The sequence below is a fragment of the Dermacentor silvarum genome, chromosome 5, assembly GCF_013339745.2.
Source record: "Dermacentor silvarum isolate Dsil-2018 chromosome 5, BIME_Dsil_1.4, whole genome shotgun sequence".
Classification (NCBI taxonomy): domain Eukaryota; kingdom Metazoa; phylum Arthropoda; class Arachnida; order Ixodida; family Ixodidae; genus Dermacentor; species Dermacentor silvarum.
Genome location: NC_051158.1, coordinates 92,105,934 through 92,124,247, shown reverse-complemented (window position 1 = coordinate 92,124,247; position 18,314 = coordinate 92,105,934). Strand labels below are relative to the sequence as shown.

At 47.8% G+C, this 18,314-nt stretch overlaps 2 protein-coding genes across 3 annotated transcripts in view; one reads left to right on the top strand and one right to left on the bottom strand.

The window, feature by feature from the left end:
• The window catches only part of LOC119453593 (spermatogenesis-associated protein 20-like), a 40,477-nt gene extending 39,537 nt beyond the window's left edge, over positions 1 to 940 (bottom strand). Inside the window, exon 1 of one of the 2 annotated variants that reach the window (XM_037715644.2) lies at positions 628 to 940. In XM_037715644.2, coding sequence (XP_037571572.1) covers positions 628 to 785 — 158 coding nt within the window. In that variant the 5' untranslated portion in view covers positions 786 to 940. The remainder of the gene's footprint in view (positions 1 to 627) is intronic. The other variant, XM_037715646.2, reaches the window with a different exon arrangement.
• Positions 941 to 1,462: 522 nt separating this feature from the next.
• LOC119453589 (cathepsin O) lies at positions 1,463 to 10,446 on the top strand. The gene has a single exon (XM_049668278.1). It carries the CDS (start codon positions 1,744 to 1,746, stop codon positions 2,842 to 2,844), a length of 1,101 nt encoding a protein of 366 aa, XP_049524235.1. The 5' UTR covers positions 1,463 to 1,743; the 3' UTR covers positions 2,845 to 10,446.
• Positions 10,447 to 18,314: the final 7,868 nt, after the last annotated feature.

Below are 18,314 nucleotides of genomic sequence, written 5' to 3'. Positions count from 1 at the left end.
CATATATATACGCGCACTTCATATATATAAACATATATCAGTGTCACTCCAGAAACAGAAACATTTTTTTGAGTGTGAGCAACAGCTACAGGCTCACCTTATAGCTCCCCAAACAAGCTAGCCTGATAGCAGTGCGCATCTGCTAGGCAAAACACTTGCGACATCATGTACGTTGAAGTATCACGCACGAAAAACGTTACACCAAACTTCTGATCAACGGAAGCCACTGTTACAAACAACAGTACGTACGTTAAAAAAAGGTAACGGCACACCGTATGTTGTACTGTGTCAAGATGAGCGAGATAAGTTTCGCTTCATTTCATGTTAACGGGACACGCGAGTTGTTAAGCCCACACTTCATACAGAAACAACTAGATCCACGAACACATGGTCACCGCAAATGACTGTAGGAAAAACGCGACACCGAGCGCTGAGCTGAGCTACGGGTCGAGGCTGCCGCTAAAAACAGCGCACTAAATAAAGTAAAGGTACACCGCCACTCTTGAATCCGTCGGGTATGTTGACGACGACACAACCTCAAGCACAGGACTTTCATTTGAAGCGAAACCGCCACGTACAGTACATACAGAACACGTCGCACAAGTGCAAGATACCATAGCGAGATACCTTGGCAATGCGTTCGCGAACAGGGACCTTCCAAGTACGGCAGCGTAGCAGAAGCACTTTCGATTCTCAAGCTCGTGCAAGCGAGGACATCGACGCGAAAGCGTGTTGATGCCGCTGTGCCCAAGCAAGGCTGTCACGCGAGCCCAACAGCAGTTCATTTATGCGCGTGGGCAACGACTCTCCGCATCATCGCACACGTGCGGCTTCAGAAAATAAATAACGCGACGTTGTAGTACCTGCTGTACGTAAACACGCACACACACGAACGAACACCACGGTTACAGACGCACACTCTCCCCTGAATCGTACATCTCGCACCTCTTTGCGAAAGTGGTAGCCGGATTGACACAATCATTACTTTTGTTCGGGTGGTTTCGGTCACGACCTACTGAACCAGTAGGTCGTGGTTTCGGTATTGTGAACTAGTTTCGGTCACGACCTACTGAACTCCATCTCATAGAGTTACGAATATAATTTCTTGCAAGTAAAAATAGCTACACGGTTACAAGGATACGTCGCAAGTCAAAGTAGAAAGCCACCTTACATTTTTCTTCTTCTTTTTTTTTTTGTTTTCAATGTAACGTCATGGGTGATAGGGGAAGGGAAGGACGCGAGCGCGAGAGCGTTCTAGAGCGCGAGTTTCATAATTGTGTGATTGTGTACAGAATAAACTCGTATTAAACTGCGCGGCAGCGTGTTTTCTGAGCCGCAACACCACTCTAACTGTTATCCCAACAAAAGGGACACGCTATCTTTTCCGAACGATGCGAATAAACGAGCCAGTTGACGGAAGCGCAGCTTGGCGTCACTTGCACAACCATACCCGCCCACTTCCGCAGCAGCTGGCAATCGCGCGCGCGCGTTTGCGTGCGTGTCGGCGCAGTCGGGGACGGCCGTTCGCCCGCCGCTGGCGCGGCTTTTGTCACGAGTGACCGCGCGACCAACGGACGATAAAAGGCGTACTGCGTGAGGCGATAAGGGCGGGGAAGCGAAACTTCGATATGTGATGTCTCCGAACGAGATAGCAGCCCGAATCGTCCGGGAGTACCGGACACTTCGCTCAACCGATCAGCAGCGGTCCCACTGCGACGACGACGACGCGGCGCCGCAACGACGATGCGTCGAACCTCGCTCGCGCTGCTGTCGGCCGTGCTGCTGTCATTCGCCGCGGCCGTTTCGATCACGATCCCGACGGACGACTCTCGGCATCCGATCGTGGCGTCGAGCGTCGAAGACGCGTTCGCCCAGTACGTCGTCCGATACAACAAGAGCTACGAACCCGGCAGCGCCGAGTACGACCGGCGGTTCGCCGCATTCCGCGACAGCCTCGATCGCATCAGGAGCCGCAACGCCACGGACGACTCGGCGCGCTACGGGCTGACGCGATTCTCGGACTTCACGCCGGACGAGTTCCGCCGCGACGTCCTGTCCTCGCCTCCGGCCGACCTCGACGACATCGTTCGGCAGCTCTTCCCCGATCTGACGCTTGGCGACGACAACGACATAGGCCCGCTCCTTCTACAGCCTATCACCCCGAAGAAGACCGCGGTGCGGGGTCAATACCCGGACCACTTCGATTGGCGCAACCGCAGTGCCGTGACGGCCGTCAAGAACCAGCTCAACTGCGGCGCTTGCTGGGCCATCAGCACCGTCGAGAACGTCGAGAGCATGTACGCCATCGCGACGGGCCGGCTGGTCGAGTTCAGCGTCCAGCAGATGGTGGACTGCTCCAACAACTCCAACCACGGCTGCAACGGGGGCGACACGTGCGCCGCGATGCAGTGGCTCCGCGAAAACCGCATCAAGCTGGTCACCGAGAGCGCGTACCCGTTCACCGCGTCCACCGGGAAATGCCGACGTACCACAAGTGACGTCACCGCCGAGCTCGTCGACTACACCTGCGAGAGGCTCGTGGGCAACGAGGAGCGGATGCTGGACCTCATCGCCAACGTGGGACCTCTAGCCACAGCCGTGGACGCAACGGCGTGGCAGGATTACTTGGGCGGTATCATCCGGTACCACTGCGATGCGGGGAGGAACCACGCGGTGCAAGTGGTCGGGTACGACCTGAGGGGTGAGGTGCCGCACTACATTGTCCGCAACTCTTGGGGCGCCCAATACGGTCACGGCGGCTACTTGTACATAGCCGTTGGGAAAAACCTCTGCGGCATTGCAGAAGAGGTTTCGACGGTTACCGTCAAAAAGCCGTCGGGGTAGTAGATCACCTAGCTGTCTCTCGCAAATCAGTTCTGCGGTGACTGCAAAGTGTGGGAAGTTACATGAATTCAAGGGGGAAGTTTGCATCCATCTGAGATAGCACTAAGGTACAAAGGAAACCTATGTGGGTTTCTCAGAGAGGAAGCTTCGCAGTTGAAGACGTATTCGTCCTTATCTGTGGATCGAACCCAAGACCAATACCATTTTGAGATGGTCACTCTACCCCAGGGACCAGGAAAAATTTTTTCTTCAACTGCAGAGCTTTCTTGTTGAAAAGACTTTCATGCTACGCTCATGTGAATGACAATCTTTCCCTTTCAGATCAAAAAGCTGGCAGCATAACTCGTCAAAAAAAGAACGTCAAACCACATTCTTACACAGCCCAAAATAACCTGCTGTAAGCATATGATAGGCATATGATGACGCTTCCGGTTCTGCTGGATAGCTTGGACAATACAAGATAGACTATGTTTTCTTACCTTTTATAAAATGCCTCATGAACAAATTAGTTGCTTTTCAAGTTCCCAAAGACAGTCAAATGTACGCATGACAGCCATTGCCATTCAGAAAGTAGGAATATTAACATGCCTGTGAACATTACATTCTACCTACAGCAAGCACAAGGGACAAAACACAAAGTCTATGGTACATAAACACAGCACTGATTTGCAACTAACAGGTTTACTGGTGCTACACATGATATAAATTACCAGTGCAGTTAAACCTTTAACTGCCATGAGAAATTTCAAAAAATTGATGAGAAGAGTGGATTTTTTTAAACTTGAATTTATTTTGACATTGTTTTCTAAAAATACAATACCACGAATGCCTATAGCACTTTTAGTACTCTAATTGAAAAATATAGCAAATGACATTGGGATGTATTATTTATTTATGTGTAAAAATGACAAGGTAGTACAACCTTTGTCCTGACACATTAATATGTCATTGGTAGTTAAGGGGTTAAGGAAAAAAAAACAAAGGACATGAACAATAAATGAAGAGTTACCAGTTTTCCTTCAAACCTTATTTTTTTTCTTTTTTTTTTTTACTGGTATTTATATCGTGTAGTGCCACTAAATGTTATAGCTGCGAGTCAGTGCTGTGTGCCATATTATACTTTTGTGTGCTTCATTCTTGCGTGTGCCGTAAATAGAAGATTGTTAATCACCACGTCACCCTAGCCGTGAACATTATGCAGGGTTGGCGACATCCACTGAAACAATTGTTCTCCGATACTTGCTGGCTTGATGTAACAGCGAACAAAACTAAGTAGCAGCGGTTGTCTAGCTGCTGCAGCTATAAAAGAATGGGTTAGCATGATCAGGGACAATTTTGACTGAGTGAGATCAGTCGTGACAACACGTGTAAGTACATGGCTAGAAATATTGAACAATGGAACCCATTCTGTGCGATGGCTGCAATGCATATATTTCCCCTTATCACCTGATAATGTTATCGCAGCTGACCGGAGCAAGACGCCTTGCTGATTTGGACTGTGACTGGCAGTTTGCTGTTTACTGTAAATGTAGGTTTGCTCAGCACGTAATATATGCAATGAGTAACACTACAAGAATGGGCACCATGAACTAGTTTAGCGATACAGGGCAGCCTTAGATCATGGATTCTTGGGCTAGAACAAAAAGCGGGGCTGAAAGTGTGTCTCGTACCAGATTTTGAAAATTATTCTCCAGGTCCCACCTCTTTGCCTCTCGTAAATGGCTTGCACCTGCTTTTGTGAAACATTTTTGCATGGATCGGGCCACTCGGTGCAAAGGATCAAACAAATGAACAGAAATGAAGGGATCAAATCATTACTAAAATGTGCCTTCCGGTTGCCTTCTCTTCTCGGACTCCACGTCACACAAATGGTCATTATTTTCGAGTAAGCCACCTGCAAATGCTCAATATTATTGCACAAGCCCAAATATATACTCTTTTTTGAGCGAGAACTCTGTTCTTGTTTCGTGGGCAAAACATATCTATGCTCAAATACTGGCTCCCTCCTGTCAAACGGAGGATAGTCATTAAAGTGTGCCAAAGATGTCTGTTTACCGATGACCTCGCTTGAGGATGTTTGATAAATACTAAGAGAGTGATAAGAAAATGTGTAAACTACAACGACGCTGCTGTTAAAAATACAAAGCCTAGCCTTTACTGCTTTCTGTGCTTTTACTTTACACCAATGTATTGCTATTCTTTTTATCATTGTTTACAAGTACTACACCCCACCCTTTCTTTTTTATTTCCTGTATCCTTGTTATTGCTAGATCAGCATTGCCTTATCACAGCAAGTCTTTCATGTGATGTGTATGCATATTGCATTGCCCCGGCTGAGTGCATTCATTGCATTGGAGGGAGATTGTTGGTAAAACAACCACAAAATGTTTTTAATTCTGAGGTGTGTACACCTCGTTGAACTTGTTTATGTTAATGTTTGCTATTTCTAGCTGTTTACTAACTATGTGAGTAAATTCGAAGTTAGTGAAGAGTTGTGCATCTAGACGCAACTGGTTGTTACTATTGTCAAAAAACAAAGTCACTGGTGTGAAGGCATTGTGTGCAAACTTTCTCACTATAATGATGCAGTCACATGGATTAACAGTTTCTTACCTAGCTGGTGCAGTTTCTTAGATGTAAGAGCTCGTTTTGAAGTGTGAAATAACAAACCTCTTCAAAGACCCCTGAACAGGTCCGGACATTTGAATGAACAAAGCGTGTTGTACGCACAACTTTGCCTACTTACACGGTACAAAATTCTTAAAATTGCATAAACAGTACGTATTGCTGTAAGTGGGTTACCGTGATACCAATTATGTTCACAGGAACAACAGCAGTGGCAGCAACACTTTGTAAAATGTAATTTTTTGCCTAAACGTTTTATGTTGGAAACATCCTTGCATCGAACGATTCCTCTTGCCGAAAAAACAAGCCACAACATCTCATTGAACTTTTATGTTACTGCCACTCTTATATACCAGCAGATAAGTAGGACATGTGAATGTTGAGCAAACTTTCAGAGAAAAGGAAAAAAAGTTTCGCACGCAATGGTTGAACACAGCTTCACCAATTGTCGCCACAAACGCCGTTGTCTCCATCTGCACCTCTGGAATCATAGTGATGTAGTAGCGGTTTTGTGCGTTTGTCAGACATTGTCTGTTATTAACTTGATACATCACAGGAAACCTGTTAATTAAAGCAAAAGCCAGTGCTTTCTACCCGACAGCTGTGCTGATCCCTTCAGTCATCACATCAACATAAAGATTGCCATGCATTTGCACTGGGTGTACTTCATCATCAGCTGCAAGAAATTCTATGGCAGCTCACAATGCTAGCAGAAATGCTAAGCCATTACAGAACCAACACAGAGCCATCATGGCTGGGAGAGTTGGTGCATAGAGTTTCTTCAAAAATGGGTTGGTGCACTGTGATAAAATACAACAAGGAATTGCAAACCTGTTATACGAGACTCTTGTGCATGCTTCCAAAAATGTAGTTTATGAGTACGTTTGCGCGAAAACACTTGCCATATGCAAGGGGAGAGCACACAGAAAAATTTTAATTGCTTTGAACACCTGCAGCTCTGTGGTTGCGTGCACCTTTTCAAAGAAATCTTGCAGCAGAACATTCTGAATAGAGTGCCTTACAGCTGCCAGTTAAAAACAAGCTTTTCGCTCAACATGTGCTTTGGGACCCCCCTTATGGCTCGGACAAAGTGTCCCACTTGTAAAACAGTCCGTCCTTGTCTTCAGGGTGTCAGTTATATAATATATTTGAGAGCAGGTTTGCATGTTTGAGCGTTTTGCCTGCTGGCTCATATATAAGAGGAAGGAAACAGAATTGAGTACAATGCCCTTTAAATCTTATGCCTGCCTTACGTAGGTCATTTTCAGTTCAAATATATTGTGCTTGTTAACCAATGGGTGAAACCAGTTCCTTTGGAAGTGTTAATTAAACAGAGAAAAAAGAGTGTTTTATATACATGCTTGAGCAAGGAAAGCCTGACAGGACATATAGATGTGATTGTTGTACTGTTCAGCAATGTGCTGTGTGAGTTTTGCATGTCACAGCTTTGAAGTATATGACAATTTCTACCTTACATTCACCCCCATATTCACGACGTTGCAGGGTTTGACATAATAGTTCAGCGGATGCCCGCTAGGTGAAGACAAGTTATTAAATGGAAAATGAGATATCCACCCAATCGTAGCACTTGCTACAAAGGAAACCCAGACGGGTTCCTCAAAAGAAAAGCCTTGCAGTTGTTGATAAATTCGACTTCGCCACATGTTCACTCAACTCTCTTCCTCCTGCCTTGTTCGCTGCGAGATTCAGTGCTACAGCGCTATTATTATTATAGATTTTACTTTATGCAGACTTACATAATGCAGAAGTCTGCATTAAATTATTACCGTTAAGATGTTTTTTTTTTTTTTTTTCACCAGTGCTTGCAGTAAAATCAAACAATCGAGTGGAACCTTACTGTTGGTCATAAACTTTCTCCCACAACTGTGCCTAGCGGACATTTACATCTGTTAGGCCATAAGACAGAACTCATTGCACAATATAATGGGAGTGCGAGTTAAATTAATATTGCCAGCCAACCTTATCCCGGAGTGAATGGTTTTGTCCTGTCGCATGGCATTAGACTGGTGGTTTTGCAGCGAAATCTGTGTACCTTAACTTTGCGCGTGGCCACACAAAAATACTCAACAACTCTGGAGTTGGTCGATTCTAATCAAACAGTAATAATAAAAGAACAATGAAGTTATGGCTGGATTATTAGTCGAACCTTGACATAGAAAACGGACGTAATGAAGCAGATATATGATATAATGCATGTATTTTCATGTCAGATGGCAGCAAGGTTTTATAATGACTTTCGACTGTATAGCACTTCAGGACTTGCAAATAGGTCACCCTTATAGTGAGGGAAGTGTACACTTTCAGAAGGGAAGCAAAAATGAAAGATAGGGCAGTGACACAGCCTTGAAATTCTCACACCAACTTTCCATGACATTGTACATTTTGGCAGTGTCTGCTTGAGGCTGGTTAACTGTTTGCTGATAAAAAGCATAACTATGCTGTGTTAAAAAATAAACGAAAGGAAACTCAGACTGACACAACCTTTGTGGACTTTCCTTGCACAAGAATTAAGGCCTCAAATGTGTCAGAGTACTGCGAGATGTGTGACGCCGCCTCAATGATAAGCTTTGCCTTCACTTTGTCCGCTAATACAGTCGAACCTGGATATAGCGAATCTGAAGGTGATCAAAAAAAGCTCGATATATAGGCAATTCTATATATAAAATAAAAATTCTATAAAAAATTTTGAAGTCATCTTTTACTGCTGTTCATTATACACAATTATTCGTTTTATGTGGGTTCGATATATCCAGATTCGACCGTAATATTGTTCCTCCAGAGAGTAGCAAGTAGATTTTTTTTCAAGTTAACCTACCAGTCGTGACTTGTTTTATTGTTTCCATTTATAGCCATCCCTTTACATATTGGCCACCTGAAGGAGGTTTCCAGACAAATAAACGTTGGGCTGGAGCGCACGTGGTGGTTGCTCTCAATTAATCATAAATGGCAGACTATCGGCATCCTTGAAAAGGAAATCGTAATCAGAGTATTTTTCTAGCACCTACCCCTGGAGCCAGAACTTTGAGGGTAACGGAGGAAATTTGAGAAGATGCGAAGGACCGTACAACGAGCAATGGAACAGAAAATGGTAGACATAACCTTAAAAATACAGCGTCTATGGCATACACTGGTCACCTTTTGTGGCTGTGTCCTGATAGTCTGAATATTAGGCCAAACTAAAGCCGAATGTTCTCGATGACCTTACCCGTTGTATTACGGACAACAAATGCGCTAACTCATTGCTGCAGTACCTGCATCACACAGGGCTGCGTGCGTTTATATGATGTCCTTTTGTTCATTTTACAACTTACGCATTGCAGCAAATCCACCAAAATCAAAACAAAGAAAGATGTCTGTGTGGATTAGGGAGCAGAAGGGTACAGCTGATATTCCAGGAGAAATTAAGATGAACAAATAAAGTGTAGTGGATGTAACGTGTAAAGCAGATAACCAGTGGAAAGAGAAATACACTTGAGGATGCCAGAGACTTAAGTGGTATGATAAGATAAGGACATTTAGAGGCACAGGATGCAGTCAACTGATGCTAGACAAAAGATAATTGGAGACTGCTGGGAGAGAGCTTCGTCCTGAAGTAGACAGGAAATGACGATGATTTAACACTGTTGTTGCCAAGCCATGCAATGACACTGTCCGGGTCATTGGTCATCGTGTCGCTGTAACGTCCTCAGCCTGTGGCATAGCGCGACCTGAGACACGGAATAAAGATTGACGAACGCGGGTGTCCGCATTCATTGATGCTTAGCCCCCGTCTCATGTCGTGCTTTATCACAAGCTATGATGGAACTCTGTCTAGCCCGCTCTCATATCCTTTCACAGCAACCAGCCATGTGCAGTGCTCACGTAAATTGCAGATGCGCAACAATAAGTCTCATGTGGCAATACGTCTCGCCAAGTTCGCTGCCATTCTTTTTTTGGAGCCTCCACTGCACGACAGATCAAAACTTGACATGCGTCCACTGCGGAGTGACCGTGCCATGACGTGTGACCACATGCAGAAGATGAGAAATCGGTTCTGCGGAAGTGTGCCAGGTGGAGGAAGAGAAAAATGGTCACCCACCCAAGTTAACTCGAAGCCACTAGGGAAGTCAAATACGGGTTTCTCGGAAAGAAAGCTTTGCAGTTGAAGAAAATTTTGTCCTGGTCCAAGCATTGAACCAGGGATGAATGCCTTTCCGGTGAACACAGAGTAAACACACAGGGTTCACTGGCAGGCTGCATGCTTAATGCTGCATGACTGGCACAAATGACCAATGACTCGGACAGTGTCATTGCATGGCATGGAAACAACCGTGGTAATCATCATCATTTCGTGTCGATTTCAGGACAAAGCTCTCTCCTAGCAATCTTCAACTGTCTTCTGTCTAGGATCAATTGACTCCATCCTGTGCCTCCAAATGTCCTTATCTTATCGTACCGCTTAAGCCTCCGCCATCCTCGAGTGTACTTGTCTTTCCACCGGCTATCTGCTTTGCACTTTGCATCCACTACACTTTATTTATTCTTAATTTCAACTGGAGCATCAGCTGTACCCGTCTGCTCTCTAATCCACACTGCCATCTTTTTTCACACAGCAAAAATGTTTAAGGACACAAACATCGAAAAATTTATTTTCTGGCTGGTCTTAAACTCATTCCCAAAACAGTGGAACCTCCACTGCAAAGTCAGCTGGAGAAGTTTTCGCCACTCTTCGGGCAAAGGTGGGCTCACTTTTAGCTGACTCACCGTTAGCACAATGCTCATTTCTTTGCTCATGTAAACACACTACCGCACAAAGCCTTTAAACATGGGTCTGCTCAGAAAGGCCAATGCTCAAAAGTCGTTGGCCCAAAGAACATTTCGATGTGCTGGCTATATTTTTTGTGTGAAATTTTCGACTAATGTTATGACTGGTTGTTCTGACATGTAGTATCCTGGCAATAAAATAAAGTGCCTTTATATTCTGAAATGTGTTTTGATTTGGAAAGTACTACATATATTGCTCTTAATGCACTTCATACTTAACTGGGAATAATTCCAGAGCACTTTTCCATACTGTTTAACCCAAACGTCCCGGCTTCCCTTCCTTTCACCTGGGAGACCTGGCCGACTTCGCCACAAAAGCTGCATCCTTCACTACGGCCTCTGCTAGTGGGCCACATTAAACACTTTCATGGGCCTCGATAACTAGGGCAGCGTTATCTAGCATGCCATTTCATTTTCCATTCATTTAGTTCTTTGTCATTGGCTTGGAAACAACTTGCACACTGCCGTGCGCTGCCGTTATCATTAGCATCGGCCTCACGAGATGTCACATGACACTGAATAAAGAATGCAAAATGCAGTGGAATGTCACAAAATGCGGGACCCGGACTCCACGGTCCAGCTAGTGACGGTGACGACTCTAACTAAGAGTTGTTCAGAAGTGGTTTCTCCCTCTCCCATAAGGCAGTTTATACGTTGCAGAGGTGAGCTTTGAAGGCTGTATACCTTTGAAGGTTGCGTGACCAAGTTATACTCGTGTAGTGTATTGCTCGTGTACACTCGTGTAGTGTATGACAACGTTCTATTAAGTTATGGCCAGACAGCTCCATCTTGCACTGGGTTTAGTGTTGCTAATGTGTTCCGTCCCGACAGAGGAACTCGCAGCTGGTACGTCTCAAAGTTGTGACGTCCAGCCAGAACGGTGCTATTAAAGAAATGTGTTCCAAGGACATCTGCTGTTTCAGTTCTGCCTATTGCAGCAGTGACAATGGGAGCGTCAGGCGAGTTTCAGACCCTCGAGCATATATTGAAAGGAGTAGAAAAAGGTGATCAGAACAAGTGTTAACGCATAACTATATGGGAGCATGATATGCGATCACTCCATAGCCAGTTTCCAACCATGGTGTAGTCCCAAATGTTCATATTGTTTTGTTCTAGCACAGGCAGAATGACCATACAGAAAAACACTTTGGGCAACACAAAGCACTAGGTCGTTCAGGCTGCACTGCAACAAAGAAGATGCCATGCCAACAAGTTCATATAGCTACCTTCATCGAGTTAATACTAAATTAGACTACGATTACAATTGCAGCCACTCTATAAACGCAACAAGACAGTTTAGTCATTTTTTTTTTACTTGTTTACATTTGAATTTAAGCCTACAATACACAAAATTGGGGGGACAGTACACGAAACTGGGGTAGGATGGGGGTGAGGCATTTTCCATTATTTCAGACCATGCTTCCGAACAAAGTAAGTCTTCTCAAGCTGATGATTTCTCAAGAACCCTTCCCATAAAAAATTGCTTATTGGTGCCCAGAACAGTAAACAAGCCCTTTCTTGCTAGGCATCGCTGCATCATCAGCCAATGCAGGACAAAAACCCTCCCTCAGAGAATTCCAAACTGCACCCCCATCTTGCATCAACCAAACCTGTCACGAGCATGCAAATTTTCTAAATTCATCACTCAGCATAATGATTACATACGTATGTATGTTTTGAGTATGATTATCCTTTACCACAGTTCCCTTCCCTTGGAAACCATTCTGCAAAACTCTTAACACAATTCAGACTATTCTAGGCATATGACCTACCTGTCTCCACTTGCTTCAGTGGCACTAAGACGGGTCAAGAGAGAGTGAAGTCGTAAGTTGGCACATTCCGCTGGGGTCCTATGTTCTAATGCCCTGTGACGAGCAAGTAGGCAAAGCTGGGACCGTTGACTCGACAGTCATCCTCACGAAGGGCCATGAAAGCAGTGCTGCACTTTTTGAAGACGATTGGGCACTGTGTGCCACCTTTCATTGCACGATGAACACTGTTGCGTGTGCATCACTTGTTATCCCTTTCCAGCTCAGTTCCCTCTCCCCTCGTGTGGGGTAGCAAACCAGGTGCAACATGGGCTGCGATCGCGCAAACAGCTCGCTTTCCGCACGTTTGGTTTGACTGCTACGTCACAAATGTGGGAATTCTGCGGTACCGGCCCGCTGTCTCTGACGGCGTCTGACGCAATCGCAATTCTGATCAATCCAGAGAGGGCAAGCGAAGGAGCGGAAAAGCGAGCTGTTTGCGCGATCGCACCCCTGGCTAGCCCTTTAACTACCAAGCACTAGCTGTACTCGTCCTTGATGTTTGTACCAGTATCGCCAATAACTAGTTGTACTCGTCCGCCCCATGGCTTATTCTGCTTTGCTCACAGGAGACGAGCTGCGCTCGTCAAGTCAGTTTGCATCATGCATTTAAAAGGAAGCTTTAGCTTGGGGCCAATGTCAATGCCGCCCATTCAAATACATGTAAAATGCAGGGAAACTTTTATGAGGTGACCACTCGATTAATATGAATTAAATTTGTTGCAGTTGGGGGGAAAATGGTAACTTCGAGTGACTGCAGAACAGAACTTAGGTTTAGGGCGTGGAATATATTGTCACGAGCAGCGATCCTGTGGTCGGTGCTTGGACGATGACGACGACGACGGGTGGTTTTTTCTGGTGTGCACGCGCTCCCCTGAACGATTGCTGCAGCGTTGTGCGCCTTACCCTGTAACTATATCCATCGTATATATATTCTCCCCGTAACATCTTTGGTGGACGTGCGGGGTACGCTCACTACAACACCGGGAACTGGATCTTCGCAGCGGACGGCGCGTTGCTGCCACCACAATGACCGACCAAGCGACCCAGTGTGAGCAAGACCCGTCACCGGTCATTCTCTTGCACCCTCGTGATCTCGGGACATTCAACGGCACCAGCGGCGTGGACGTCGATGCATGGCTGGCAATGTATGAGCGCGTCAGCAGCACTAACAAGTGGGACCCGACCATAATGCTGGCGAATCTCATCTTCTATTTGCGGGGCACTGCGCTACTCTGGTTCGAGACGCATGAGGCAGATCTGACGAGTTGGGACGTCTGTAAGCAGAAATTACGCGATCTATTTGGGAGACCTATCGCACGACAACTAGCGGCCAAGCAGGAGCTCGCAATTCGTGCTCAGACGTCCACGGAGCCGTACATCTCGTATATTCAGGACGTGTTGTCTCTGTGCAACAAGGTCGACAAGGACATGCCTGAACTGGACAAAGTGGGCCACGTACTGAAAGGCATAGCCGATGACGCATTCAATCTGCTACTGTGTAAGAACTGCTCAACGGTGGAGTCGGTCATCGCTGAATGTCGTCGTTTTGAGCTGGCCAAAAGTCAACGTATCACTCACCGCTTCGACCGACTTCCTAATACGGCTGCCACGTCCTCCTGCGAAGGTTTAGCCACGCTTCGGCAAGCGCAAGCTCCAGAAAACGTCACCAGGATCGTCCGTCGAGAACTCGAGGCAATGGCACCCGTTACACCTCATGACGGTATGCAAAGCAACAACCTGGCTCCGATTTCGCTAATTCAGGCCGTGGTTCGCCAAGAGGTCGCGAATATGGGCATTTTACCCACCTTTGATAACGGTCATACTGCTACCAACCCGGTCGCCCCTGTCGTCGCTGCTGCAAGACCGAACACGACCTTCAGGCCACGTTATCGAAATCCAGCTGATTGGCGCACACCTGATGACCGGCCCATCTGCTTCACGTGCTCTAGGATTGGACACATCGCCCGCCATTGCCGCAGCCGCTGGCCCACGTCCTATCGCCCAAACACTTACAATCGCCTGGACCATGCACCATATGCCCCGTCGTTCCGTCCTGAGGCCTCGAGTGCTGAACATCATCCTAGGGAAAACCGGATCAGCCGCTCACCATCGCCCCAGCGCCGTCAGTCCCGCTCGCCCCAACCTCGCCGCTCTCGGTCTCCCTTTGGCCGCCTCTCGGAAAACTACCCAGTGCAGCCCCCGGAGGTGACGCTGCATTTACGACCCGGCCTGAAAATCCTCTGATTGTCCCTTATACCCGATGCAACCTTCTTGAAGTTCTGGTTGATGGTGTGGTAGTTACCGCTCTTGTTGATACCGGCGCACAAATTTCTGTAATGAGCTCGAGCCTCCGGTGCCACCTCCAGAAAGTCCTGACGCCCGCGACTTCACCTACCGTCCGAGTAGCCGACGGGAGTACACCTGCCGTACTTGGAATGTGCACTGCACGCATCACTATTTCTGGTCGCCACACATCTCTTCTTTTTGCTGTTCTAGAACAGTGCCCCCATGACCTCATCTTGGGAATCGACTTTCTGTCCACACACGCTGCCCTTATCGACTGCTCCGCGGGCCTTCTCCGGCTAGAACTTCCTTCGTGCCCTGACAACGTCGATGCCGGCCCACCCCGCCTACGCTCCGTCGAGTTTCTTCGACTGCCTCCGCAAGCCGCAATATACGTCCAGCTGTCAGCCTTTCCGCCCCTACCCGACGGCGACTACGTTGCCTGCCCTATTCCTGAGGTCGCCATGACACGCAACGTCGCGCTACCCTATACGGTGGTGACAGTTAGAAACAACGGCACCGCCTTTCCCATCCTCAATTTTGGCTACTCGACGCAAGTTCTTCCTCGCGGCATATCACTCGCTCATCTGACCCCGTTGGCCGGCCACACGGTTTCTGCCCTGACCACAGAACCTCCACCGGATTTTTCACCGCCGTCATCGCAGTCAGGTTCGTCCTGCGACCACTTCGCCCGCATGATATCAGGAGACCTCGCTCCGGCACAGTCCGCTGCCCTTCGCCGCGTGCTGGTTTCCTACCAGGATATCTTTGACTTCGGCGACCGTCCTTTGGGCCAGACTTCCGTCGTCACCCATCGCATTCATACCGGCGATGCGAGTCCTATTCACCGACGGCCTTACCGTGTGTCAGCTCCGGAGCGTGCTGTCATCCAACAGGAAGTGGAGAAAATGCTGGGCAAAGGCATAATTGAACCCTCATGCAGTCCTTGGGCCTCTCCCGTCGTACTCGTGAAAAAGAAGGACAATAGCTGGAGATTCTGTGTAGACTACCGCCACCTCAACCAGATTACCAAGAAGGATGTGTATCCTCTCCCGCGTATTGATGACGCACTGGACTGCTTGCACGGCGCCAGATATTTCTCTTCCATCGACCTGCGCTCAGGATACTGGCAAATCGCTGTGGACGACCAAGACCGCGAGAAGACCGCCTTCGTGACTCCTGATGGCCTCTATCAATTTAAAGTGATGCCTTTTGGCCTATGTAACGCCCCTGCTACTTTCGAGCGCATGATGGACTCTCTTCTTCGAGGCATCAAGTGGTCCATATGCCTTTGCTACCTGGACGATGTTATCGTTTTTTCGACTACGTTTGAAAACCATCTCACTCGCCTGTCCACCGTCCTTGATGTTTTTCGCCGTGCTCGTCTTCAGCTTAACTCGTCGAAATGTCGCTTTGGGCACCGTCAAATCTGCGTACTCGGCCACCTTGTTGACGCTGCAGGCGTGCAGCCAGACCCTGACAAAGTCCGCGCGGTTAGTCAGTTCCCTACTCCACGGTCGGCCAAGGATGTCCGCAGTTTTCTTGGCCTGTGTTCATACTTCCGTCTTTTTGTCCAGAACTTCGCGGAAGTGGCCCGCCCTCTAACTGGCCTACTCAAGAAGGACGTCGTTTTCACATGGGGTCGTGACCAAGCGGACGCCTTTTCTTCGCTCGTTGCCATCCTAACTAACCCACCTGTTCTAGCACATTTCGACCCGTCAGCCAGCACGGACGTTCGTACCGACGCCAGTGGCCACGGTATAGGCGCCGTCCTTGCACAACAGCAGCACGGCCTCCACCGCGTGGTCGCCTATGCAAGCCGCCTTCTGTCGCCATCGGAGCAAAATTACTCTATCACAGAACGCGAGTGCTTAGCACTCGTCTGGGCCATCGCAAAATTCCGTCCGTACCTGTATGGCAGGCACTTTTCAGTTATTACAGACCACCATGCGCTTTGCTGGCTCTCCTCGCTCAAGGATCCTACTCGTCGCCTTGGCCGTTGGGCACTCCGCTTGCAAGAGTACTCATTTTCTGTTTTCTACAAATCTGGACGGCTTCACCAAGACGCTGACTGCTTGTCACGATACCCGGTTGATCCCCCTGATACACTGGAAGATGAACCTGACACCTTTGTTCTGGCCATTACAGACTTCGTCCACATAGCTGACGAACAGCGCCGGGACTCATCTTTGCGGCCTATTATAGACGGTCTCAACTCACCACACCCTGACCCTTCCCTACGGATGTTTGTGCTCCACAATGACACCTTACACCGCTACAACGCCCGGCCTGACGGTGCTGAGCTCTTGCTTGTTGTTCCCGCGCATCTTCGCTCTACTGTTTTGCGCCAGCTTCACGATGCACCGACGGCCAGACACCTAGGCGTGTCACGCACGTATGATCGCATCCGTAGGCGCTTCTTTTGGCCTGGTCTCTACCGTTCTGTGCGACAGTACGTTGCGGCTTGTGACCACTGCCAGCGACGCAAGACTCCTGCCCTACTGCCTGCTGGCAGCCTTCAGCCCCTCGACATCCCTGATGAACCATTTTTCCGGGTGGGACTCGATCTTCTAGGGCCTTTTCCCATGTCGACCACTGGCAATAGATGGGTTGCAGTCGCTACTGACTACGCAACGCGGTACGCTGTTACACGGGCACTTCCCACCAGCTGTGCTACTGATGTAGCCGATTTCCTTCTTCACGACGTCATCCTGCGCCACGGTGCTCCTCGTCAGTTAATCACGAACCGTGGCCGCTGCTTCCTGTCTAAAGTAGTCGACGACATTCTTCGTTCTTGCAAGACCAATCACAAGTTCACCACTGCGTACCATCCACAGACAAACGGCCTTACTGAACGCCTCAACCGTACTCTCACAGATATGCTTGCTATGTACGTGTCTGAGGACCACCGAGACTGGGACATTAACTTGCCTTTTGTGACCTTCGCCTACAACTCTTCTCGTCACGACACAGCTGGCTATTCACCTTTTTATCTACTGTTTGGCTACGACCCACCATTGCCTATGGACACCATACTTCATGCTCACGCAGACACATCCTCTGCCTATGCTCGTGATGCTCTTGCCCGTGCTGACATCGCCCGTCAGGTTGCCCGCGATCGCTTGTCGGCTTCACAGGTCAATCAAAAATGTCTCTATGACCGCCAACACCGGGAGGTGAACTTCCCTCCAGGATCGCTCGTCTTGCTGTGGTTCCCGTCACGTCGCGTTGGCCTATGCGAAAAACTCCTCTCCCGTTATGCTGGCCCTTAACGCGTCGTACGCAAAGTCACTAATGTGACTTATGAAATCGCTCCGCTAAATCCTACGTCGGCCTCTGCAACAATCGCGAGTGACATAGTCCATGTCTCGCGTCTTAAACCGTACCACTCTCGGCCCGGGCCCTAATTGCACCGGGACGGTGCTTCTGCCGCCGGCGGGTAATGTCACGAGCGGCGATCCTGTGGTCGGTGCTTGGACGATGACGACGACGACTGGGTGGTTTTTTCTGGTGTGCACGCGCTCCCCTGAACGATTGCTGCAGCATTGTGCGCCTTACCCTGTAACTATATCCATCGTATATATATTCTCCCCGTAACAATATTAAGACAATTGCCAAGAATTGTTAACTTAAAAATAAATAAACAGAAGCATGAAGTTTACAAACTCGGAACTCTGCACAAAAAAACAGAAATTGCAGCGTTAGAGACTGCATCGGTTAGATCATCTAGATCAGAAGAGTTTCATTTATGAATTGACAGCTTACACAAAGTTTTCACAATGTTTACAAGGGTTTTGCAAAAGTCTTACCCACATATTAGTGGAATACTTCAAAGCGATGTATAATACATCAGTTAGGTGCAGTTGACAGACGTGTGATATCATTTTTCATTGCCGAGTTGGGAGTTGGGAACTTGAGAGTTCCGTC